This window comes from Typopeltis vanoorti, chromosome 11 (assembly GCF_054136105.1).
Source record: "Typopeltis vanoorti isolate ZY-2024b chromosome 11, IOZ_Tvanoo_1.0, whole genome shotgun sequence".
NCBI classification, from domain to species: domain Eukaryota; kingdom Metazoa; phylum Arthropoda; class Arachnida; order Uropygi; family Thelyphonidae; genus Typopeltis; species Typopeltis vanoorti.
Window position 1 is genome coordinate 76,685,616 of NC_143559.1, and position 27,982 is coordinate 76,713,597.

A 27,982-nucleotide genomic window follows, 5' to 3' on the forward strand; every position below is an offset into this window, starting at 1 on the left:
CTATCTTTGTTTTTCTTGATATCAGACGTGGTCCACAGAAGCATCTATTTGCAAAAAGAATATATTTTTGAATCTCATTAACTTCTGATCCCAAGTATATAAAACTATGTACAATTTCAAATTTATAGGAACCAATTTCAATTTGAGAAGGATTATCATCACAATCTTTGTAGTTACTGGCATATACTTAGTTTTTTTCTTGGTTGAGCTTCAAATTCATCTTCTTTGCTGCCTTTTCTAAACTGATGAAAGTTTCTTCCATTGCTTTCTGTATCCTTCCAATAATATTGATATCATCTGCATATGCCATAATTTGTACTGATTTGTAGAAAATAGTTCCCCTTGTATTAATGCCCGCATCTTTGAAAACATTTTCAAGTGCCATGTTAAACAGTAAGCAAGCTAAGCCAGTCCCCTTGTCGAACACCATTTTTTATATATTTTGGTTTGACAACAAGTATTTCTCATTGTAGCTTTAACTAAAGCAACAAATTTTCGTGGAATCTATAGATAGATCTAACTTATTGCAATTAATAAGTTAGATCTATCTATTCTATCATATGTGGCTCTAAAATCTATGAAAAGGTGGTGTGTTTCAATCCCAAATTCATTTACATTAATACTGGAAAGTAGTGATTCTGATATTGTGAAAGTTTTCTTCTCTACAGAATGTCTTTCACACAGTCACTGGTTCTAATTGAACCTTTTGTGACAGGTTGGATTTAGATGTCTATAAATGGAGGTTTGCAGGTGCTCAGTTTAGTGTGTATAGGAGTGGCAAACCTGAGGTACCTTGATGCCGACCCATGTCTTGCTTCATGTAATATGCATCTGTTATATTACCTGTAGATTGATCCGTACATTTTTTTTTCCTTTTTTTGTTTCTTTTTCCCAGTGTCCTTAGAGCATCTGAGAGCTAGGGGTGAATCTTTTTTTTTTTTTTCCCAGTATGAGTCTGTTCTCTCGCTCTCTCTCTCTACCAAGGTATTTGCTTTACATAATAGGCTGAATTTCATAATGCTTAGTTATAATGAGAGGATTAAAAATCTCCTTCCCCCTTAATGAAATCGAACTGACAAGAATTGAACACTATAGCAGCTAGGGCCAAAATCAGCATGCATCTCCAATTGATATGATATCTACTACTCAAATTAATGATGAAATTAACCATTCCAAGATCGGGAAGTCTTTATTTGAGGTCCTTTTTCAATAATGCATCTGTGAAGAACACCATGATAAGAAATTGAACATTTCTACTTAAAATATCAGAACTCTGAAAACAAAAACAGAAGAAAAAAGAAGAGGAGCTTTCTAAGACACTGGAAAAAATAAATTGGGATCTATTTGGACTTTCTGAAACTAGAATAGCATAGTGATATCTTCATGTTGATTCAGGATGTAGGAGTGTACTGAGGATTGAAAATAGGAAGTGATTGCCGATTAGTTTTGAGCACAGTAAAATTGAATATCATATTAAAAAGAAAAATATGTAAGAAAGTTTTAAAAAGAATCATCGTTCAGCAGATTTCAATAAGATTTGCAATACTTTACAAATCTTATTGAAAGAAAACATTGATTGATTCACTCAGAGAAATATTTGGTGAAATTATATGCAAGGATTTAAAAAATAAAAATTAAAAAAATTAGGACTCCATGGTAGATTCAAGATATGAAAGAGACAGTCGAGGAAAAGAAGAAAGTGTATCAGAAGTTCCTACCAAGAGAAGACTTCTGGTAAGAACATGGAAGGTGGCAGAATATTCTGGAGGCTGTTGAAAAAACTTAGAAATGGAGGAAAGAGTACCGTAAAAGGAATCAGATGATAAAGGTGATATGAAAACCAAGATAAAGATATCCTAGATGGTTAGAGCAATTATTTTGGAAGACTGTTAAGTGAAACAAGCAGTGACAGAACCTTAGCAGAAAAATTTCAAGAGGTAATGAATTCAATCGGAGTACATATCAATACTTGAGGTAGAAAAAGCCTTAAAATACTTGAAATGTGGAAAGGCAGCTGGAGTAGATGATATTCAACCAGAATTGCATAAATATGGAGGTATAAAAGTTTCATAGTGGCTGCGTCGCATAATTCAGAAGGTATGGTTAGAAGGTCGAATTCCGGATTATTGAAGTAGAACTCTCAATAGCACCCATGTATAAAAAGGGAAATAAAACTGAATGTGAAAATTATGGAGGAATTTCCCTGCTGAGTGTTCCAGTTAAGATTTATTCAAGCATACTTGAGAAGAGGCTAAGAAAGATTGTTAAAGAGAAACTTGGAGAAGAAGCTGGATTCGTGCCAAACAAGGGAATGTCAAATTTTCACTTTAAGACAGTTGAGAAATCATGGGAATGTAACAACTACCTGCATTTAAATTTTGTAGTTCTGGAAAAGGCATATGACAAGGTTCTGGGAGAAAGGCTGTTCAAAACACTGCAGATATTGTAAATAAGACATTATACTAAGTAATACAAAATCTATATTTAAGTTGCAAGTCAGCAGTTAAAATCGAGATACAGATAGATGATTTGAGTAAAATCAGGTGTCAGACAAGGGTGTACGCTATCTCCTCTATTATTTGTCATATATATAAATCACAATATGAACTTTATGCAGATCATATTATACTAAATAAATCCAGTGCAGGTTTACAAGATTCTTTTAACTAAATTTAATAACCACTGTAATAAATTTGGTATGAAAATTAGGATTATAAAGACATACTGTGAAAATAGGCAGGAATATTGAAAATGTCAACTGCATCCTGAATGGAGAACCTCTAGAATGAGTAGAATATTTCAGCTATTTAGGCATAATTTTAAGTGAAGATGGCAAGATAAATATGGTAATAGATAACAGAATTTGAAAAGTGGGTATAGTAAGAAGTCATCTGAATAAATTTATATGGCATAAGAAAAAAATTAGCCAGAACCCTAATCTAGTACAGTATACAAGACATTGTTTATGCTAGCTTTAATGTATGCATCTGAGAATTTTGTTAGAAGTAAAACAGTTGATTTGGAGACTATAGATATGAGGGTTGTTTGAAAAGTTTGGTAAAAAAAATAAGTTAAACACATTTTTTTGGAAAAAATCATCTTTATTTCTCAACATAGTCTCCATCGAGGTCTACACATTTGGTCAGGTGAGTTTCTAATTTTTTCATCCCATCTAAAAAGTAGAATTTGTCAAATTGTGCAAAATAGTCATTGACATCCTTGTTCGAAGAAAATTTTTAAGTTTGGGAACAAGAAGTCACACGGGACCAAGTCCTGAGAATACGGTGGATGTGGAATCAATTCGAACCTCAATTCGTTCAATTTTGCCATTGTGATGGCCGATGTGTGGGACAGTGCATTGTCTTGATGAAAGAGCACTTTTTATGCGCCAATCTTGGCCATTTTTTCTTCGGTTCTTCTTTTAAACAGTCCAACAATGATGCATAATAGACTCCTGTTATTGTCTTATCCTTTCCCAAATAGTCTATCATGATAATTCCTTGGGAATCCCAAAAAACAGTGGCCATCACCTTCCCGACTGACAAAACAGTCTTCACTTTTTTAGGTGCTCTTTCACTTGGTTTTGACTGCTGCTTGGACACACAGCTTTTTCATGTGCAATTTTTCGTTCAGGATATTATACACCCGTTCAGTTGAGATGCCTACAATCTCATGCACTTTCACTTGGCGGGCTTCCATAACGATACCATGGATTTTGTCAATCACGTCCTTTGTAGTGACTTCAGTCAGGTGTCCTGGGCGTGCTTCATCTTCGATGGACTTATGACCACATTTAAACTCATTTATGCATCTAACTTGGCTTTGATCTGCATGGCCGTCCACTTCTTCAAATAAAAGTGTTTTATCACTGTACGAACCTCGTTTTTCTCCATTTTTATGAAAAATGTAAACACGGTCATTTTAAATGTTTGCCAAATGAGACCTGCACACTGCATGTGGCTAAAATTTTGCCAGGGGGTCATGAAAAAGATGATACATGCTGACACTGGTATGAATATACGAATTGTGTCACCATCTATTGAAAATTTACCAAACATTACAAACAACCCTTGTATGAGAGTCCTCAGAAAAATGGAGAATGAATTGGTGGCATCACCAACAGAATCATATTAAAAATGAAGATATAAAAATGAAGATAAAAATAGGAAGGAACTTGACATTGTCGGGATTGAGAAATGTTTGATCAGATCTTGGATGATATCATCACTTAAATAGAATGAGAAAGTAAAGATTACCAGTGGTGGTATTTAATGCCAAAGATGTCAGGAAATGACCCAGATTAATACCAAAATGTAGGTGGATTGATGCAGTTAAAAGTTCTTTAGAAGACTAAAATATGACCTTAACAGTATTGGAGGTACTGACAAAAAAAAAAAATAATAATCTATAAATAAATAAAAATAATGTGGTGGAAAATCATAGTATCCTTGCACCCTTTGGCAGTATGTATCAGGAATTTGATGACGATGATGAATAGAAGAAAAAATTACTGAAACAAGCAAATATATTTTACATACTGGTGTAGGAGATTATGGTCAAGAGGAGTTGAAATTATGGTCTATAAAATATGGAAAAATAACATTCTTGAGTTTAAACTACCCTCCCAGATAACTACAACTTTCAGATTGTAAATCAAAAGCATCTTTATTTGATTGCAATACAGTAGGTGTATTCACCTACCTCCAGTCATTCATTTGAAGAAATTGACAGTTTCCATGAGAATCTCCACAACAATAGCAGAGATCATAAATGTCACTGGAAAATTGTAATAGGTGTTAATTGTAAAGAAGAACAAGAAAGAACAGGTAGAAAGTGCTTGCTTTAGGTGTGCCAGTTCCACACCAAAGAAATGAGAGAGGGAACCAAGGGTGTTTTGAATTCACAGGAAACCAGGAATTGTGTATATCATAACACTTTCTTTAAAAAACAAACAAAAGTCACTTGAAGATCACTAAATGGAGAAGTTTTTATTGAAACTGATTATATGGGAACAAGATGGAAATATTAGAAGATTGTAGGTTATCAACCAGTTTGACTCTGATGGTGATAATAGGCTAGTGAGAGCAAAGGTAAAAATAAACATCAAGAGAAACAGATTGAAATTGGTAATGAAAAAAGCCCACAATAGAAGTTGAAGATAAAAAATTAAGGAAATAATGGAAAAACAAAGTTGATATAAAGATGTGAATTAATGACTATTTGCTAGACAATAATGGAAGTTACTAAAAATTTCACAAAATTATTAGCGAATAGAAAATGTAGAGAAAAATTTACTTTACAAACAGCTAATCTAATCAAAACGAGGAAAGAATTAAGGAAATGGAGACACAGAAGTAGCACAGACAATATAGAATTTGTAAAAAGTTAGACAAGATATCAGAAATTATAATTTAAGAGCAATTCAATGTTTTCAAACATTCAAATGAGGGTTATGCGGAATGAAAAAATAGATTCCAACACTGAAAAATAAGCAAGAAACAATACATTGCAATAAGAAAAAAGTAATAGAAATATGCAGCAATTTTTATAGAGACCTATATATAAGTGGAGAAACAGATAACATCATCCACTGCTAAATTTCAATGAGGCAGATAAAGAAACATCATTCACAATAGATGAATTATGGAAAATCCTCAAGCTACAAAGAATAAAAGTCTTGGAGAAGATATATATTAACAGAACACATAATATCAGGTTTGCAGTTTCCTAAGGTCATACTGGATAGGTATTGAACCTATCCAGTATGACCTTATCCAGATTATGCCTAAAGGAAGTCTGAATATAGTGGTATATAGGGACAATGTTGTGGCTCTGTTTGGACAGGAGCATGCCTATGAGTCTCCACAGTGCATGCCCCTGATTTTTAACTCTTCTCCAACACTCAACCATACAATTAATTATAAATAATTTTAATAACATTATGAATTAAAGAATACTATACCAACAAAAAGTAAACATTTAAAAAAAAAAAAGGTACAAAAATTCAACCAAAACCCCACAAAATTAAACATCAACCTTTGTGATCTTATCATCATCATCAAATTCCTGATGTATACCCTCAAGGGGTGTACAGGATATGATAGTACTACATGAAAAATTTACATCATTACTAACTTCCTATCTACAATTTTCCTCCAAATTAGTCTGTTACCTGTCAAGCCTCCAACATTATCAGATCTTATATTTCTATCTTCTAAGGCACTTTTTACCATATGAATCCACCTATATCTTGGTCTTCCTTTGGGTCTTTTTTCCTGCCAACCAGGCAGAGAACACTTGTTTTGCTAATTTTCCTCTCACATTCTGTTTAAGTGACCATACCACCTGAGATTAGCTCTGCTGACAGTGGCAAGTTCTTTCCTAATATCTTCATTTTCAATATGATATTGCTAATGATGCCACCCGTTCATGCCCCTAACCTTCCTCGCGACTCTCATATCTGTAGTCTCTAGTCTTTGGTCAAGTGTTTTACTTCTGATCCAGGTCTCAGATCCATAAGTTAAAATTGGCTTGAATACTGTCCTGTATACAGCTAATTTAGTGTTTTTGGCTAATTTCTCTCTTATTCCATTAAATTTATTCAGTTGACTTCCTACCAGCTTTGTTGATTCTGTTGTCTATTTCCAATTTAATTTAAGATCTTCACTAAATATCGTGCCTAAGTAGCTGAAATGTTTTACTTGTTGTATAGGTTCTCCATTCACAATGCAGTTGATATTTTCAATGTTTCTGCCTATTTTCATTGTCTTTGTCTTTTTAATGCTAAACCTTCATACCATATCTATTACAACAGTTATTCACCTGAATCAGGGAATCTTGCAAAATTGTAGCAGATTCATTCAGTAGTATAACATCTCCAATTTTGATATCAGGTTTAATACCACTTTCCTTCATAATGTGATCAATATAGATAATGAATAACACAGGTTTAATTAACATTAAACCACCTTCCTGTACTTCCTTCAATCCTAACTGCTGACTTACAACTCAGATAAAGACTAACTATTGAGTGATATAATGCTCCAATGACAACATATAATGGTAGCGTTTTGAATAGCTTCTCTCTTGACACCTTGTCATTTGCTTTTTCCAGATCTACAAAACTTTAATAACAGATCTTTGTTATTGTTATATTCCCATGACTTCTCAACTATTTGTCATAATGTGAAAATCTGATTATGACAGCCTCTATTTCGCATGAATCCAGCTTGTTCTTCACCAGGCTTCTCTTCAACAATCCTTCTCAACCGTTTCTCAAGTATACCTGCATATATCTTGTCAGGAACAGTCAGTAGAGAAAGACTTCTCTAATTCTCACATTCAGTTTTATTTCCCTTTTATATATGGATGCTATGAGATCTCTACTCCAATCATCTGGAATTCGTCCCTGTGTCCAGACTTTCTGAACTATGCAGTGCAGCCACTGTAAGACTTTTATACCTCTAGACTTGAGCATTTCTGGTCGAATATCATCTACTCCTAAGATGAAAAGCCAGACAGCTATTTTTTTCTGGCGAGGTTGATCAGTTAAGGGGATAAAAATCCCTTATTGTTTTATCCTAATCATCTACTCCTGTTGCTTTTTCACATTTCAGGCTTTTGATGGCTTTTTCCTACTTCAAGTATGGGTATTCCTGACTGCATGCCTGGTCATTTTTTTTTTACCACTGTGCTGTCATCACTGCTTGTTTCATTTAGCAATTTTTCGAAGTAATTACTCCATATTTCAAGGATATTTTTTTTCTCCTGTTTTCATGCCACCGTTATCATCTCTGATTCCTTTTACAACACTTTTTTTCTCCATTTATGAGCTTCTTCAACAACCTCCAGAATATCTTGCCACCTTCTTGATAGGTGCTCTGTATTCTCTAAGAGCACAAGCTGACTTATTTGCCATGAACTTTTGATATGAAATTAAAGAGGCAGTTCTTTCACCACCTCTTTAACTTCCTGTGTTCACTATGGAATTCTGATTTTTCTGTCCTTCCAGACAACTTCACCACATGTCTCTCAGGCTGTGTCAATCAGTGTTTTCTTCAGGGCTTGCCACTGAATCTCCAAGGTTTGGTTCTTGTTCTCAAAATCTTTCATTTTTTCTTCAATCATGTTTGTGTATTTTAGTCTACAGTTTATATCTGAGAGTTGTTCAACTTTTATTCACTTTAAAACTTTCTTACATGTTATTCTTTTCAGTACGAAATTCAGTTTCATCCTACTCAACACTAAATGGTGATCACTTCCAATTTGAAATCTTCTGTACGCTCTGGTGTCCTGCATCAGGGAGAAAACATCACTATCAACAATAACATAGTCAATGAGACTTTTCTTATTCCTTGCCTCTTCTCTCCATGTGAATTTGAGCACATTTTTATGTTGGAACATGGTGCTAGTAATAACCAGTCCATGTCCTGAGCAGAAATCCAACAGGTATTTGCCATTATTATTAGTTTTGCTCTTTTTCTCCAAATTTTCCCCAAATGTTTTTGTATGTCTGACAATCATTTCCTACTCTGCTATTTAGATCCTCAACAAGGCCCAACTTTTCCTTTTTCATTGTGTCAGTTGCTTTCTCTAAAGCCTCAAAAAAACTCCTCCACTTCTATCTTAGGAGAACCTTCTGTGATACCATAGGCACAAATAATTCTCATTGTCCAGTTCCCCATTCTCATATTTGCCCACATCACTTTACTTGAGACTGCATGCCATTCAAGAAGACTAGACTCATATTTAGTGTTGAATACTATGGCTACGCCTTCTTTTCCTTGATTGTCATTGCCTGATTATAACATTTTGCATTTATTGCTCAAAAAGATATGACCAGTTTTTGCCTGTTTTGTTTCAGTCACTCCTATATGTTGATCTGGTACTGATCCAATTCCTCAGCTAGCTCCATTTCTTTGCCCTTCAGGCTTCTTACATTGATAGTACCGATCTTGAACTCTGGTGATATTGAGTTGGAGTGGGTTTTAGGATTTGTTCCAGTAGCTGACTTTTCGCTGTTTTCCCTGGTTCCCTGGCAAAAACAACGGGGGGCCTTGTTTAACCTAGCGATGCCCCAGCCAGTATGAAATTCTCTCATGTTGTACCATCAATTTTTATTTTGTTTTAAGCCAATAAAGAATACTGTTTGGTCAGTTAAATCCCAAAATCCCATCCTCATTCGTTCAGTATTCAGGTAGATACCTAACAGGGTGCACCACGAGAAGGTGAGGATTGAACTTTAGGTCAGAAGCCCTGATCGGTTCTCTGCATTCCTTTAAAGGCTATGTGGAGGTCTCCTCTCAGTTATATAGCTTTGACCTTTAAGCACCCCATGTGATCTTAACATTTACTTTTTAAAATATCCTCTGATCATCTGTATAATTCTGTTATTTCTAATTCAATCATACATGGAGCATTGTTCTCTCCAAGGCTCTTTGGCTAACATGCAGCCAGTCTTCCTGTTTTTCAGTCACTGCCCTGCCCATGCCTCACTTCCATAGGTAAATGCTGGCAGATTGCACATATTATATAGTTTTATCTTTAAACATACATGCAAACTTCCTAACAGATAATTCATAGTGCAGATCCCTTAATTTTCCCATTGCCAAAACACCTTTGTAGGCAGGTGCATGTCCTGATGAAAGATGATTTTTTTCTTCTTCAAAAACCGTGTATTTTCTCACGAATTGTTTCGTCTAGTCTGGTTAAAAGAGCGGAATAATATTCCCCGGTTATTGTTTTACCATTTTCAAGATAATTAATAAACAAAATGCCTTTAGTATCCCAAAACACAGGTGCCATGACCTTTCCTGCTGATGGAACCGACTTTGTCTTCTTTGGCGCTGAACAACCGGCTTCTGAGTGCTGTTTGGATTCTGGTGTGTGTGTGATGGTGAATCCAAGTCTCATTCATAGTAATAAATCGACACACAAAATCAGTTTTATTCTTGTTAAAACGCTCCAAGAACTGTTCAGAGATTTTTGTGCAAGTGCATTTTTGATCTGCTGTGAGCATGCATGGCACCCATCTTGTATAAAGCTTTTTCATTTGCAATTCTTCATGCAAAATATATCCTACACGTTCTTTTGAAATGCCTATAGTCTCAGCAATTTCACGGACTTTGATTCGCCGGTCATCCAATACCATATCATGCACTTGATCTATGATTTCCGGTGTTGTTACTCTTTTTGGACGTCCCTCACGTGGATCATCTTCAAGGATGGTACGGCCATGTTTAAACTCGGCAGCCCATTTCTTAATCGCTGAAAACAAAGGGGAGAAGTGCCCATAAACTTTTCTGAACTTTGGATGAATTTCTTTTGATGTTAATCCTTCTGTTACAAAGAATTTTTTTAACCGCATGATACTCAATTTTATCCATCTCAAGGGATACAGACAACACTTTTGCTTCAGAGCAAGATGTATAAAACAAACTACTTGATAGAATGACTTGCAATTTCACATGGATGCTTGTGACAGATGTACCAACTTAGAAAAAAAAAATCTCGTCGATAGTGTTGCCATCTATGTGAAATCCAAGGTAAATATAGTCTTTTATAATTTCAATAGGATTATCTGCTTTCTCTGTTAGGGCCATTTAGCACTTCCAGAGCTTCTTTGTTTTTTGCTAATTGAACAATGTCATCTATAACACATAAATCATTGAGATTTCTTCCATTGACGTTAATTCTAGTTTTCCTTGAGACATTCCAATTCCCAAAGACTTCTATTAATGTAGCATAAAACAATTTGAGTGATATTAGATCTAGTCTCCCTTCTCTCTCAATGACAAATTCCTTTCTCTGATCTAAGTTTATACTGGCTGTTGAGTTCTGATATATAGGTTTAAATAATTTGATATACTTTACTGGAATGACCTGTTGTTTTAAGTTGTTTATTATTTCTGACTGATATAAAGAATGAAAGAGTTTTTCAAAATCTAGAAACAGCATATCCTTAAATATGCTGGAAGTGGTGAATATTTACTTTTTTCCATTATTCAGTTTCATTTTTCAGTTAATAGTCTGCATATGAACTCTATTATAGAATCTTGCTCTGAAGTCTGCTTGTTCATATGGCTATGAATCATCCAAAAATCTTGTGATTCTATTTAATGTAATAGATATAAAAATATTGTACGACTGTAATAGTAAACTGATTGGCCATACTGATATCATCTCTGTTGACCTTTTTATATGATAATCACTGATACATGCCATCGAAGTGAAATTTTTGCTGCAGTAAAAATATCAGAATTGTTAGCATTCGCTCTCTCTCTGAAAGGAACCACATATCTGAGAGTACTTACTGAAATATATATATTTATATTATGCAATTTATTAAAATATTTAATAAATTGCATAATATCAAAGGCAGTGATTAGTTTGCAGAAAATGAATTGTTAACATAATGCACTGTACATAGCATATTTTGTAGACCCTCATGACATTTGCCCATTTCTTGGAAAGACCTAAGTTCGATTTTTATCTGCAGTACAGAGAAGGTTTTTTCAAGGAGATTTCTCATTTGACTTGCTGTCCTTAATTTCATCCAGCTTAATACATTGCACTTCAGTAGAAATTCTATGTCCACTACAATAAGGAATCTTTAGTAAGCATTCTATATCAACACTTTTTTTTCCAAACGATGTGTTACTTGAAATGTGCTAACCTTTAAGCCATCATAGTTTGGGAAAAAAAAGTGTTGACACAGAATGCTTACTGTAGATGTACTTTCAGAATATTATAATTTGGTATTTTGAATTATTATAATAATCTTTTATACACCAAAAAAAATTGAAGGCCTTTTTCTTTGTTAATTTTTATTGAAAAATCAAGCAATTAAGTAGTTATTTTATAATGAAAAATTGAAAAATTACATTAAAATATCAATTTTTAGGCACCTTTCTTGCGTTGTATGTGAAGACTGTACGTTATCTGTTTTTTCACTTCTTGGACGGCGAATGTATCCTCCAATTGGTTTGGTTTCTTCAGCTGCAAGGTTGTTGTGTAATGGTTATTTTGTTATGGTTATCACAACTGAGGGATGTGTTTTTGTCTGGTAAGTATTATTATGCATTTTTGTTATGTAACCTTAACTTACAAAGTTAATAGGTGCTAAAGTAGATAGTAAGGCAACTTTTAAAAATTTCGCATTCCAGTATAGTTTATGAAGTGTATACTTGTATTGGAAATAAATGAGAAATATAATTTTCCCTTTTTTTTCCCATAAGAAATAACCTTATATCTGGTGTGTATCTGAATAATTAAATTATGCGAGGTGAGACTTAATGACCTCAAGGGTATCTGTCAAAGGAACATTACAGAAATTGCATCAATAGTATTGAGAATTTTTAATAGATGAGGGAGAGTTGCCTGTGAGCTGGGAAAGTGATTTTGATAAGTGTTTGGCCAATTTGTAGTTGGGGCTGTCTATGCTATTGGATGAAGGGATATTAGGTTTGTGAATTTTCGGAGCCAATATTTATCTAGGATAGTCTGACATATGATTAAAGTTTTTTAGTAATCTCTTTGAGCCAAGATGTAACTTTTTTAATAATTTATACACTTTTTTTTTTTTCTCTTTTGAGATTTTGTAGTATCCCAATCTATAATCTTATAAGTTGAGTCCTTAAGAAGATTCATTTAAACTTAAAAGCTTAACTCATTTAAAAACTTAAACTTCTTCATACCATGTCAAACCACTCTGGATATATGGGTTCCCCAAAATTCGTCATACCATGTCAAACCACTCTGGATATATGGGTTCCCCAAAATTCGCAGACTTAAAATCCTCCCCACCATGAGGCACCTGTTTGTGGTGGAGAGAACCTCCCAGTGATGGTACTGGTCCTTTTCATTCTTCCTCTTTTTCTTTACTTTTTTATTATTTTTTCTTCCAGACAACCATCAATAGAATCCAATATCCTGCCACCGTGTTTGCTGCACAGTGCGACCCGTAGACATCTAGAAGGAGGGGGGGGGGATGTCTAAGGTGCTTTAAATGTCAGAAATATGGATAAGCCCAAACTACCTTACATGGCTCTACCACCTGTGCCTAATGTGGTAGTAAAGAACATGATAACAAATGTTGCTCTCTGAAAAGAAAAAAAAAAGCCAAATGTGTCACCTGTCAGGGAAATCATCCAGCTTATTCTTGTGCATGTCAGAAATGGAAAGATGAAAAATAAATACAAAAATTATTACAGAAAAACATCAGTTTGCAAAAAGGAAGTTAGTCATCGCTACACCTGTTTTGGGATTCTCTTGTGCTGAGAAGGTGGCAGCTAAAAAAATGTCAACAGCATTGCAAACACATATGTCTTTTCCACCATATCTGAATTTCATGATTGCGAGTGCTTCTCTGTTGAACACATCACTCATGACCTATGCTCTTACTCCAGTGAGAACTCCAAAAATGGTTCCATTTGATGAGAACCCACTCGTCAAAAAAATTATGGCATAGATCTCACTTAAAGATGAACCACCAGCATCCCCACAGAAAAAAAATGAATACAGTGTCCACCAAAAGTAAATTAAATTTGCTAAATGACCTGAAGCATGAGATGTAATGAATATTTTACCAGAGGAAGAGATTGCACACTGGCTTCTTCTTCTTGAAAGCAATTGATAAATATAAACCTGACAAAAGGTAAGCCCTCAACCACCTGAAAACCAGACATCTATAAAGCCAAAATAATAGAAAAATTTTTACAATGGAACTGTGGTGGGTTTTGCCTATAACAAACATTGCTATCAAGATTTTGTTGCAGAAATACAAACCTCGCTGTTTCTGTCCACAGGAAATACACTTTATACCCAACGAGGATCCTACCTTAAGGAATTTCACTGTTGTATGCAAGGACAACTGGAGGAGTAGCTATCCTAGTGTGCAATCATACTCCTTTCCATCATACCCAGCTTAATACTGCTCTGAAATTAATAGCAATTTGCCAATCCATGGGATTTCTTATTATAGTATGTTCAACTTATTTGCCACTGAGTGCTGAGTTAAATTGATAACCTTATCTTTCAACTGCCTGAATCCATACTTCTTATGGGTGATTTTACTGGTCACAATAGTCTGTAAGGTAGTGTCAACACAAAAAGACGAAGTCAAATTATCAAAAGAATCCTTGACAATAATGACCTCTCCCTTTTGAATAATATACTCAATAATTTGTTTCGGTTTTGCACTCCATCCTGTAACCTCTCACTTTGTCATCTACAGAAGTCTCATACTGGTTTAATGCACACAGAGCAGTCCACTGTAATTTCTTACCCATCTATACTAATGGCTCAAGAACTGACACCTGTGTTGGCTGTGCTGCTGCTGTGTTTTCTGACAATACTATCTCCAACTAGATCCTACCAGTTACAATAATTATACAGCAGAATTGCATGCCATTCAGCTTGCACTTATGTACATAAAAGAAAACTGTTACCCAAAGTGTAATTTATACACTCATTGGGCTCTTTACAGGATACCTCCTCTCCTATGTATAATCCACATCCAGTGCTGTATGAAGTGTTACACCTGTTGTACAAAATGAAAACCCTTAATTTTGATGTTTGGTTGTGCTGGATTCCCAGACACGTTGGAATTGAGTGTAATGAGGCTTCTAGATCAGCCCATACTTTCTCCACATACTGTTTGACATTACCATATACAGACTACATGCAGTTTATAAGATTAACCTCCCTATCGGCCATGCAGATGAAATAGTGAGACCAAATTGCACTTTTCAATAGCTTACTATCCATTCAATAGCTTACGTTAAAGCTAATTGCTCAGTGGCAGTCTTCATGACAGGAAACAATGACAAATTATATGACATTAAGCCAGAAATTAAGCATTGGCATTATAGTCAATGCAGAAAGAGGAGAGAGGAATTTGTTCTTGCTAGGCTCTGCATAGGTCACATGGGTACACATTCTTATTTACTGAGGGCTGATGACTCTCCTGTGTGTGAAAAATGTAATACATGTCTTACTATTTGTCATATTCTGGTTGAGTGCCAGCACTACACAAGAGAGGAATGAAATTTTTACCTATCTTGCCAAGCCATATACACTCACAGATGTTATTAGACTCAGACCGATTGCATGGTGTTTTTAACCTTCTACAAAGAATTAATTTGTACAAACACATTTATCTGTAATTTTGTTTATACGTAGATAATGTATTTCTAAACTTAATTTTTGTGTATGCATATTATTTACTAATTTGTCTCTGACTACTCATGTAGTGCTGTAACCTTTGCTGTAATTTTATTTATATGTAGCTATTGCATTGCTTAACTTAATTTTTGTACATAAATTAGTAAATAATATTGCTGTAACTTTTGACCTTGTGTACTGTTGTAACCTTTGCTATAGGGCATTATGACCTTGCTGTTCTTGCACCAATAAACCAAACTCTCCCATCTACAAACTGGCCAAACATTTATCCAAATCACTTTCCTTCATCTATTACCTCATCTATTATCATAAAAAAATTCCTACACTTTAAAACTGATAAAAAAAATCTAATCTTGACAGATTCTAACATCATACTCAGTTTTGATATTATGTCACTATTCACTAATATACCTTTGACCTCATTATTTATATTCACTGTGTATTCAGGTTATTTCTTATGGCAAGGAACAACATACACCCAGCTGGATGGGACTACAATCAGTTGACTTCTTTCTCCCAGCTAACTTCTATATGGAACATCTTGAAAACCAAGCACTCAACACAGCCACAATTTAACCAATTGTCTGGCTGTGCTATGTTGATGATGCATTTGCTATTTGGCCTTATGGTCCAGACACAATGGATACATTTTTAGTGCATCTCAACAGCCAACATCCTAAAATAAACTTCACCATAGGAAAAGAAAGCAGCAAATGTCTCTCCTTTCTAGATATACTAGTGATACAACTTCCTCATGACTCATTATCCTTTTCCATTTACAGAAAACCTATTCATACAGTATTTACATAAGCAATGGATCAGTAGATCCAACATGAAAAACACAAAAGTACATCTGCGATCATTATATAACAAGTCAGGATTGGCAGACCATACTCTGGATATCCTTCACATAGGATTAGATGGAAGAAGACATCAATATTACATAGAAGTTGTTATAGGTCTGAGAGACTATTTTTAGAGTCTCCGTGAGCTATCAAGCACACTCCTAACCTCAACATAGTTGCATTTATAAAAATTAAGTATTCACTTAATTTTTATAATTGAAGTGGCTTTTGGCTCTTTATTTTAGTAAAATGGTTGCATTAATTTGCCAAAGATCTCACAAAGTCTTTTTGAAACCTAATATAGCCTGATTTCTCAAAATTAACTTTATGATTATCCAGCCCATACAGAGTGCTATATAAGGGCATAGTTCTGTTTCAGTTACATTTTTAATTGTTTTCCACCATTATTTTGTTCAGTGCTGTGTGCTTGTCACAGTTATAATTTGTATCCTGGAAGATGCTTGGTAGAAAACCAACAAACTATCATTAAGTTCAGTAAATGTGTTTTGTTCCTAGTTTGGTGTTGTTGTAACTGGGATCCAGTGTAATGGATATACTATTTTTAGGAATGACAGAAGAGATAGGAGAGGAGGGGAAATACTACTAATGATATCAGATGACTTGAGTCTATTTAGGGTAGAAATGCAAGAAAAAACCATGATGGTAACAATGTCCCATGTAGCAGTGAGTTTGAGACTATCTGGTGTGAAGTGGAGGTTAACAGGATGAAATATATGGTAGAAGAGAAGTCTCATAAGAATGAAGAGAAATCTCATAAGAATGAAGAGAAATTTATTGAATTGTTGTGAGACAACTTTCTCAACCAGCATGTGAAAGAAGGAACTCAAGGTCAAAGAGTGTTAGATTTGTTCATAGCATTAGAAGGGATCTCTGTTAAGAATATGATTATTTTACCACCAGTTGGTGACAATGATCATCCCATTCTTGGGAAATATCTAATTATATTGATGTTCCCGTTAGAACAAGTTACATGCTGAACTACAAAACTGGAAATTATGATCAACTTAGAGAATACTATCTTTGATCTCATGGTATTAATTACTGAATGGGAAAAATGTCAGCAATCGATTGGAATTTTTGAGAAAAAAAAAAGTGCTTAAATGAAGCGTTATCTGAATGTATCCCTAGTGTTCAAAGGATAAATAGGTTGGGAGTGAAATGGATGTGCAACCTTATTAAGCAAGAGATCCATTAGAAGAAGATATGGAAAAAATAGCGTAAGAATCGGAGTGAGAGGAGTTATGAAATATATAACACGCAGGCCAGCAAAGTAATGAGTGGAACGCTAAATCGGAGTATGAAAGGAAATTGACTATGCAGGCTAAATGCAATCCAAAAGAATTTTATTATGTTGCAAGCAGAAGAAAGAATGAATGTGAAAGAATAACTTTATTGAATGCAGATATTACTGTAGTGTCAGAAACTTATGAAATTGTTCAGTTATGAGTGCTTTGCTAAGATATATCAACCAGGTGTATGCAACATAGTGCACAGTGCTACTGCTACATTAAACGAAGAGTTAGAGGTGCATGAAAATAAGGTTGAGGAGCTGTTGCATAACCTGGATAAGAATTTGTCAATTGAAACAGATGAAATATCAGTACATTTGCTAAAAGAATGTTCAGCCGAATTTGCTAGGCCTTTCACATGTTTGTATAACTTGAGTCTCAGCTCAGAAATGATACCACAGGAGTGGGAGGAATGTGTCATTGTACAAGAGTGGTGCAAAAACTGATGTGTCTAACTACCAACCTATAAGTATCTGGTATGGTAGTGGAGATTTTCGAGAAGTTGATAAGAACTCGCATACAAAAATTGGTAGACAAACAAGCTATACTCTGCAAGGAGCAGGCATGGGTTTACTAAAGAAAGGTCGTTTAGCAATTTCTCCATCGAGTTAAATAAAGGGAATGGATACACTATAATAATGTCGGATTTTGCTAAAGCATTGGATAGGATAACACACACAAAAGGCTGTTGCATAAACTGGAGAATATGGGATTGCAATGTAAACTCTTGACTTGGATCAGTAGATGATTGATAGACAGATATTAAAAAGTGGTGTACAGTGAATATGAATCTGCCAGATTTAAGGTGACCAGTGGTGTACTTCAGCACTCAGTCCTTGGGCCATTGTTGTTCAATCTATACATTAATGACATTAGAAGGGGTCTAATGGGAGATGTGCAATTGTTTGCCAATGATGCAAAGATAGGCAGGGCAATCAGAGATGCTACTGATATCCATGGGAACTTAAGATAAAGACATGTGCACGCAAGTACTACATAACAACAAATGAGAAACGAAGTGAGGAAGCTACCGTTTTCCTAAAGTCCTGATGGTGCCCCTGGTGGGCTATATTAGGTGTTCTTGGCCTTTGGACTGAAGTTCTTCTGATATATGTTTCCCAAATTTGGGGCAGCCTTATGCATCCAATCCGCTCCACTAGAGATCATCCACTTCCCCTAGACCTGCCTGGTGTATACCAGATCCCTTGCAGCTGTAAATTGTCCTACTTTGGCCAAACAGGCAGGACAGCAAATATCAGAAAACAAGGACTACATCCGATTTCACCAGTACAGCCACTCTGGGCTTGCAGACCATGCTCTGGATACTCACCACAGAATAAGGTGGAAGAAAGCCACAGTAATACACCGCAGCAAGTTCAAATATGAAAGACTATTCATGGAATCAGCCTCAGCCCTTAGGAACATGCCAAACCTCAACAAATTTGGATGCATGAGACTGCCCCAAATTTGGGAAACATATATCAGAAGAACTTCAGCCCAAAGGCCAAGAACACCTAATATAGCCTGCCAGGGGGCACCATCAGGACTTTAGGAAAACGATAGCTTCCTCGCTTCGTTTCTCACTTGTTGTTATGTAGTACTTGTGTGCACGTATCTTAAGTTCCCATGAAGATGACGTTGCCGAAATATCGGAAAGTATATATTAAAGTTGATTTGATTTATATTTCTAGTGTACGCTGTCAATTCCTTAAGTATTTAGTTATCATGTTTAACCAGTGTATAAACCTTTCATCCAGCACTTACAAAATGATTTCAGCAGGCTGGAAGTTTGGGCAAACAAAAATGGCTGTCAGTTTAATGTTAGTAAATGTAAAGTTATACACTTTGGCATGATGAGATTTCCAGCAGCGTATTATATTTGCTACAAGAAACTGATGAGGCTAGGGATCTTGGCGTAATAGTGGATAGGAATTTGAAGTTCAAAAGTCATATATCAAAAGTTGGAAATACAACTCGGAGAATAATTGTGATGTTGAAGCAAACCTTGACGTGTAATCAAGTCATTTTTGCCTCTATAAGGCCTTGATAAGTTAACACCTGGATTATTATGTGCAGATTTAGTTCCAAGGGGATAAAGAAGCTGTGGAAAGGGTGCAAAGAAGAGTTACAAAGATTAAATCTGGATTATGGGATTTAGATTATGAGGACAGATTGTGAGTATGTGAATTACAGACTCTGGTTAATATGATAGAGGTCTATAAACTTTTGAATGGGTCTCATAGGATATCGTCTGATGAAATTTTTCGTTATATGGAGGTGGAGAGATTAATTAATTAAATGAAATTAAATTACATTAATTAAATGAGAGAGAACACGGGGGCATCTATGGAAGTTATGTTCTCAATCAAGAAAAGGATAAGTGTTATGGTTTTCTTTCACAGAGCAGTGAGTGGTTTAGTTTTGTCTTTATGGATAGTGAGTGCATCTAGTGTGAATGAATTTAAGGGAAGGTACAACAGCTGGTTTGGGTGATTTATAACCTCTCTTGATGAGTCATTGACTCCCTGCAGCTAATAATAATTTATAATTCAAAAATAATTCCATCCACTGTTGTGACAGAGGGGAGCAAAATTTCATATATCATGCATTTGACTTATCTGTATGCTGTTTTTTTTTTTTATCTATATGCTTATCTGTCGTTTTACTTATGCAAGCTATGTCTGGCTTGCATGGGGGGGGAAATGTAAATATAATATTATTGGTACCAAAGTTACCGTAATATACGTTAGGTTTGTATGTTGCTATGGCTATACAGCTAGTAACCAGAACTATGAGGAACCAGATATAAAATATAGCTGTATTTAACAGTTATTTTATACTTATTTTATAAAAATATATAGTTATTTTATAAAAATAATAATAATAAATAGGATAAAATAAATAAAAATAAAAAATACAGTGAATATTCGCTTAAACTATTGAAAAATCCCAGCCTTAGCTCATTGCAAGTACAGTGCTATGCCAAAAAAAAAACACATTAATTAAATGATAATTTATATGATAAATTATCATACATTCTGGCGTATTCATATAGAGAGGAAAGTTTTATCAGCAAATCAAAAGCATAACAATGGCACAATCTGACTTTGCATTGACAGTATCCCAACCTTATGTTTGAAATTTTTTAATTGATGATGTGCTTCCCATTTAAACAGCCTCCAAAAATGAACTTCATCTTCTCAAGCAAGATAAATAATAAGATAACTCTGCAAAAAAAGACAACTGTTTGCCTTTAAACTTAGATTAGCTCTTATAATCTAAGATAGTTTAAAACTGTAAACTCAATAGGAAATTAATGATGGAAGCAAAAATAGCAAGGAAAAAGACAAGAATCATAATATAATTTAATAATGAGTTGAACTGCTTTTGGAAATAGAAAAATAAGAGGTGATTCTGTGGTTTTGCTATAAACACAGGCTGCTTTCCTGCCATAAGAAAGTATAAAGGCAAATTGAAGGAGCTGTTACAGGTTCTTCTGTCTCTCCTACCCTATCAAAATTATTATATAGAACACTTATCACGTACTCTTTCCCAAGTCTTCATTATATATGGTCTGTTTTATTGATGGCATCTTTGCAGTTTGAAATTCTTCCTTGGAATCCAGGTTAACCCCCCCTCCCCTAAAATTTATTCCTTCCATCCAGGAATCAAATATTTTTCTGGAAGTAGAAGCCAGTAAAAGCCTTCCTTTTCTAGACATTCTCATCCTTAACAGTTTACAGAAAGAAAACTACTAAAAGAAGATATATCTGATTCATCATATGTCTCAAACATTAGTTCATTTTGCTCATACACACACACACACTTTGTTTCCCAGATTCTCTCCTGAAATAAGAACTTTTATAAAAATAATCATAATTTACAATTATGAATCTTTTTACAATTGCTTCTATACATTAGAAATTTTATTAGTTTTGGTTTCATAACCACGTATAATCGGTATGTGTGATGTGCCCAATATTGACATGTTAAAATGAAAAGTAGGTGAGATTTATTGTACTTACTGGATATCTGATAGTTGTAATAATTTCAGTGGTTCTTTATTGTAACTCGTAATTGTTAAGTATACAGTGATATATGTCATTCATCATAAAGACATTCTCTTTCCACTAAAGGTGACATGTCATCATGCATTACGTCAGCCTCGTTGAACAGGTGCATGTTCACTGAGGAGGTTGATTGGTGATTGACAGCTGACAGTCTGTTCGTTACCTGGGTAACAAAAGGAGAGAGAGAGAGAGAGAGAAAATGGAAGTTTGAGAATGCATACAAAAAAAAAATTTTTTAGGAAGTTTTTGAAAAATCAACAGTCAGAATATATTAATAGAGGACCTGAAAAGGGAATCTTAACATGATGAAACCTTAAACAAGAAAAGTGAGAGACTGTCAATAAGTGAATAGTAAATAAAAGGAGATATTAAGTAGATATTCTATTTCAACATTCAAAGAAACACAAAAATGGAAAGTTTTGTCTTCTGTCTCCAGGACACTCTTGATATCAATTAATTTCTCGAAACAAGTGATGAAATTAGTGAAATCTGAAATTGTTAAAATGGTTTAATGAGTGGCTCTACTTTGATACATTGTGCACAAATTATAAAGAATTTATAATTTGTGCTCCTTGTAATAAAATTGACTGAGGTAAAAATATTTGTACTCCAGTGAAATAGTGAGGATGACTAGAACAATATATGCTAAATAAGGAAGCACTGCATAATCCCATGGAAGTTAAGAAGTTTTATATTTTGAGAAAAGGCCTAGTAAAGAACTGACTCTAATGAACATTAATTATTTATAGAAATTTGTTATGAAAAACAAAATGTTTAGTCTGGTGGACTGATTAAATGTTAACCAAAACATAACAGAATAAGTTTTTCCTCTAAGACAGTGTTTCTCAAACTTCAGATATCCACGTACCCCTTCTTAAATTTTCATTATTTCCAAGTACCCCCTTATCAAAATAATAATAATAAATAAAGTATATTTCATTGTAAATGTCTATTTTATTTGAATTTATATTATTATTATTAGTATTTACTATTATAATTATTATTATTATTATTATATAAACCAAGGGGGGGGTCCGACAGGGATGTCCCCTCTCAGCCACTCTTTTTAATATCTACTTAAATGAAATAATAATAAAATGGAATAAAAATTTACATCCAGGAATTAAACTTTCTCCTACAGTTAACTTAAACACTCTCCTCTTTGCAGACGACCAAATAATAATTATAAATTCTGAAGATAACTTACAGAAAGCTATTTTAAATCTAAATGAGATATCCAAAGATTATGGTATGATAATATCAACGGAAAAATCAAAAACTATGGCCTTTAAAGGACAAGATCCAGCAAGAACTAAAATAGTAATAGATAACAAGATCTTAGAACAGGTGAATTCATTTAACTACCTAGGATGTATGATCACATATGAAAAAGATATAAACGTAAAAATTGCAAAATATTTAAAAATAACAGGTGTAATTTATTTTGTCAAAAATAAATAAATAATATACATTGCCACATACAGACTTTTTTTTTTTTTAAATCTCTGTAGCATTCTTACTTAGTTTATATGCTTTTTTTTTTCTCTAGGGATATGCAAAAGTGTAAATGTCTAATTAAAAATGAATCTCTGCTTCCTGTCATGCAAGGTAAGCAATATGTGATTCATTTATTTTTATCTGCTATAAATATATTGTATAATAATGGTTAGTACATAAGGTCTACACCACGTCCTACCTTTTTTTTTTTTCCTGCTTTTTAAAGATCATTATTATAAACTTTTATAAGTAAGGAAAAAAAAAAAGAGGATAAAACTTTTTTCATTGTTAAACTCATGTTTAAGATTGAAAAGAAAAAACATTTATCAAGACATATCAACATGTCAAAGTAATACATTTACTTAAATGTATTATTCTCAAAACATTTTATCTTTTGCAAATGTTACTTATGCGTAGAGTATTCTCGAGATGTTGGTCCATAATCTGAGTTCTTTTCTTGGACTTCATTCTGGAGAACTGCTCGCATAAGTATGTTCTTCCTAACAAAGCGCACATCTTCAAAGCATGCCGGCGAAGATTAGGGAATGCGTCTTCAGAAATGTAGTCTTTGTAAAATGTAAGCATGGGCACATTGAATAATTTTTCTCTCAAAGAAGAGTTGTTTTGGAGTTCAAGCAGCTCCATTTGTACTGATCCTGGCATTAAAAATAAATCTAAAGAAGACTGTTACAAAAATCACTAAATCTCTCTTTGAACTTACTTCACAACACGGCTAATTTTGTAATGTATTCATCAAGAGATGAACAGTCGGACTCAGTGAGAAGCTGAAAATGAGTTGTCTTTTTTTGTGAGTTGTACCTCCCAAAGTTTGAGCTTGGCCACAGAAGCTCAGAGTGTGCACCAGTTGATCTTTGCATTGTAGCTGTGTATTTAAGTCATTCATATGCAATGAGATGTCGGTCACAAAGGCAAAGTTTGTCATCCACTTCAGATCGTTAAATTCTGTAATCGGATTCCCCTTGGTTTGCATGAATTGCTGTATTTCGCTCCTTAAGTCAAAGACACTTTTAAGAGCCTTCCCTCTGCTCAACCAATGCACATCACTATAATTAACCACATTGCCGTGAACTGCTTCGCACTCTTGGGTCAAAAACTCTTGGAATTGACGATGATTCAATCCTCTTGCCCTAATAATGTTGATGACAGTCACAATAACTTTCATTACATTCTCAAATTCAATAGTTTTCACGCACAAATTCTCCTGGTGGATTAAACTGTGGTAATGGATGAAATCTTTTCCTTCTAATTCCGGTTCTTTCTGTAGCCACGCAACAAACCCTTCATTCTTTCCCTAGCAGGGGCACCATCAGTTACCACATCCTCGAGGTTGGTTAAGCTGAGGTCAAAACACTGAAGCATTTTCTTGGCGGCTTCAAGAATATCAGTGCCTTTCATCATTCCCTTCATAGGTAGGAGCGCTAGCAGTTCTTCTGTCACAGTGAATTGTTGATCAATGCCATGGACAAAGATAGCCAGTTGTGCTGTATCCTTCACATCTGTGCTCTCATCTAAAACAAGTGAATATGATGTAAATTCTGACAACCGTTTTTTTTTTATTTTTAAAGTTCCTTCAATGTCATTGGCAAGTTCTTCGACACGTCGTGCTACAGTTACTTCAGACAAACTCAGTTTTTTAAACACTTATTATTTGGGCACAGAATTTCTCCAGCAGCAATGAGACACTCTTTACAAACTTGCCGTCTAAGAACCCTTTTGATTTTTTAGCAATGTTTTCTTACATAACTTACTTTGATGCACGTTTTGCTCTCTTCCCTCTGCCTTTTAAATGTACCATCCCTGCTGGCATTTTAAATCAATTTGGAGACGGTTCAGTTTGTCCACACGAAGCTGCCCTTGAAGGTGATCGAAATTGGACGCATGTTTTGTCTCATATTGTCGATTTATATTGTATTCTTTTGATACTGACACTGACTCATGACAAATTAAACACACTAGCTTATCATCGATCTGCACAAAAAAGTACAAATTGATCCACTTTTCATTAAAAACCTGACAAGAATCACTTGATTTACACTTTTTATTCATAGACGCCATAGTGATGAAAGGTGAACCCAAAAAATGATCCAAAATGGATTCAGTGGATAACGGTTATTATCCACTGAATCCAAAGTGGATTCAGTGGATAATAACCGTTATCCACTGAATCCAAAGAAAGTCTGGCAATATAAAACCACAATAGGCTATGGCTGACACAATGAACCTGTGTGCGCTTATACATGAATATCACACTGTTCACGACTTACTGACTGACTGTGGATGAGATTCTCTTGTATTTATATGAAAATAACGAGGTATCGAGAACCTTTGAGATGTATCTGGAAGACACTAGACAGCGCACTCGAACGAACTATTGCTTCAGCCATCTACCTGCAACGTTAGTATCGCTTGGCACTGGTAGATGGCTGAAGAAGCATGTCTATTTAATATTTATTTTTATAATATTTTATGTAAAGTATCAAATGCACACCGTTCCTTGTGAATCTGGAAAGCATCTTACAATTCTAAATACTGCAGTATAGCTTAGTGGCCCCTGGGCCTCATTGAAATTATTTTTTTATTTAATTGTGTTTTAATGTTAAGTAGTTATTTTTTCAAAATGGCTGGTGGGTCACTGCAAAGAGCTCTGCAGGCCATGCATTGAAGACCCCTTTTCTAGAAGCTATTGAAAAAAACTTAAAAATGGAGGGAAGAGTAGTGTAATAGGAATCAAATTGATAATGGTGGCATGAAATCTAAAGATAAAGATATCCTAGGTGTTTGGAATAATTTTGAATGACTGTTGAGTTACCTCATGTTGGAGGTTTGGTGGAGTATAAACAGCACTGGGAAAGGATTAAAAACTATTTTAATTCATTTTACGGTATTTCATCTGTTATGAAGACATCTTTGGGGAGTACAAACTAGCACTTGTAACACACACACAAAAGCAACACAATACTAAATGAAACCTATGGATATGATATGAGTTCTATCTAGGTGAGGTGTTCTCTATTGATGCCTATAGGAGGCATCGGTTATAAATTGAGATCTCTGGGAATTAACATTTGCCATATTTTAGGAAGTGTCTTGCATCCGTATTTATTTGAATTAGGTTAAATTACACACGGAGTAACAGAACACCAGTAAAAAATATTTGAGCAATCAAGTGGAATGTGTGTGTGTGTGTGTGTGTCAGTACTTGAGATATAAAATGCCATCCCTTGAGAAGAGACCAGGGAAAATTGTGAAAGAGAGACAGAGAAAATAATCATCCCAAACATCCGTTGTCGGGATAATATTTTCACTTTGAGACAAATAACTGAGAAACCATGGGAATATAACAAGGATCTGTTTAAGCTTAGATCTGGAAAAGGAATGCAGCAAGGTATCAAGAGAAAAGCTGTTCATATCAATTTGGAAAAAAAAAAAAAAAGTTGTTAATAGCATAGAAATACTACTGTGCTAATCAAGAAATGTCATATTAAACTATCATATTTGGCATACTCTGGGACACCAGAAAATTATATCAATGTTAGTGGCAGTCTGCAGTTGATGATTGCTGATGAATTCTTTTTAAGTTTTACGTAACTGTTTTTTTAGTTTCTGTGTCTAACAGTTATGTTACTGTTTCGATATTCAAAGGGAATGTTCTGAGTCTAATGTCATTTGCACTGTTCTACAGCTTTCACACTGACATAATATTAATTTTTTGGAACCAGAAGGTGTTATGTACTACAGAACCATAATCATTATGCAAAATCAGTGTTTTTGATGAGTTAATCTCTTATTCTGATTTTCCTTTATACAAGTTGCAAATGTTTATATAAGCAAATCACATCCATGAAAAGTGGTACACAAATAGTACTGTGAGTGGGCTAAGGTTTAAATAATCTAGAAATTCATCTCTGGAGACCAAACATTAACTTTTTTTAAGCCACCTTCAAGTAAGCATCGTGTTCATCACACACCTGCAATGAAATTCAACTAACACTTAAAAGGAATTCACAAACATCAATGTCCTGTGTTCTCCCCAGGACCTATTCAATGGGCAAACCACCCGGCTGGTTTTACTGACCGCCCGGCTAATTAATGTTGTGAAATGACATGCTTAAATAATGAGCAAGAATGGAAAAATAATTTAAGACATTTTTTAATTAATAGTGATTAGAAATTGAACTGAAGAGTCTCGATACTCATGAGACCAGCTCAATTTCTTGCATTGCAAGCCAATCTCAAGAGCTTAGGATATTCATTTTGATGCACACCAATCTGCAAGCAGAAGAAGAGAAAAATCGGGATTGCGAATACAACAGTATCGGTTGCAAAGAAGATCTTTTATGAAAGAGATATAATTTTGGTGTTTGAAAGAAAGAAATTGTGAAAATTGAGCGAATTCGAATCGAAGGCAAAAATCAATTTAAAAATCTACATTTGTTTTTCTTAATAATGATTTTTGTCTGAAGATCGTGACTCAAGTATTTAATATTTTATTTGGTAAAAGAAAATAGACCTGCGCATCAAATATAGTTGTGATCTTGGGGAATTCTCGAAACTCTCGAGGACTATGATGTCAATCTCGAGTGATACCAATTCTCATTCCTAGTAATTGATACTTCGTCATCATCATCATCATCAAATTCCTGACATGTACCCTCAAGGGGTGTACAGGATATGATAGTACTACATGAAAAATTTACATCATTACTAACTTCCTATCTACAATTTTCCTCCAAATCAGTCTGTTACTTGTCAAGACTCCAACATTATCAGATCTTATATTTCTATCATCTAAGGCACTTTGTACCATATCAATCCACCTATATCTTGGTCTTCCTCTGGGTCGTTTTGCTGCCAACCTGGCAGAGAACACTAGTTTTGCTAATCTTTCCTCGCCCATTCTGTTTAAGTAACCATACCACCTGAGATGAGCTCTGCTAATGCATTCCTGGATGCTGACAATGTCAAGTTCTTTCCTAATATCCTCATTTTTAATATGATATTGCCATTGATGCCATCTGTTCACGCCTCTAATCTTTCTCAGGAATCTCATATCTGC

The 27,982-nt window shown here is 34.6% G+C and overlaps 1 protein-coding gene across 3 annotated transcripts in view; it reads left to right on the forward strand.

Annotated features, from left to right (window-relative positions):
* The window catches only part of Hira (histone cell cycle regulator-like protein), a 429,854-nt gene that overhangs the window by 333,321 nt on the left and 68,551 nt on the right, over positions 1–27,982 (forward strand). For all 3 annotated transcript variants that reach the window (XM_090400974.1, XM_090400975.1, XM_090400976.1), the window contains 2 exons: positions 11,903–12,064; positions 22,958–23,016. In XM_090400974.1, coding sequence (XP_090257100.1) covers positions 11,903–12,064; positions 22,958–23,016 — 221 coding nt within the window. The remainder of the gene's footprint in view (positions 1–11,902; positions 12,065–22,957; positions 23,017–27,982) is intronic.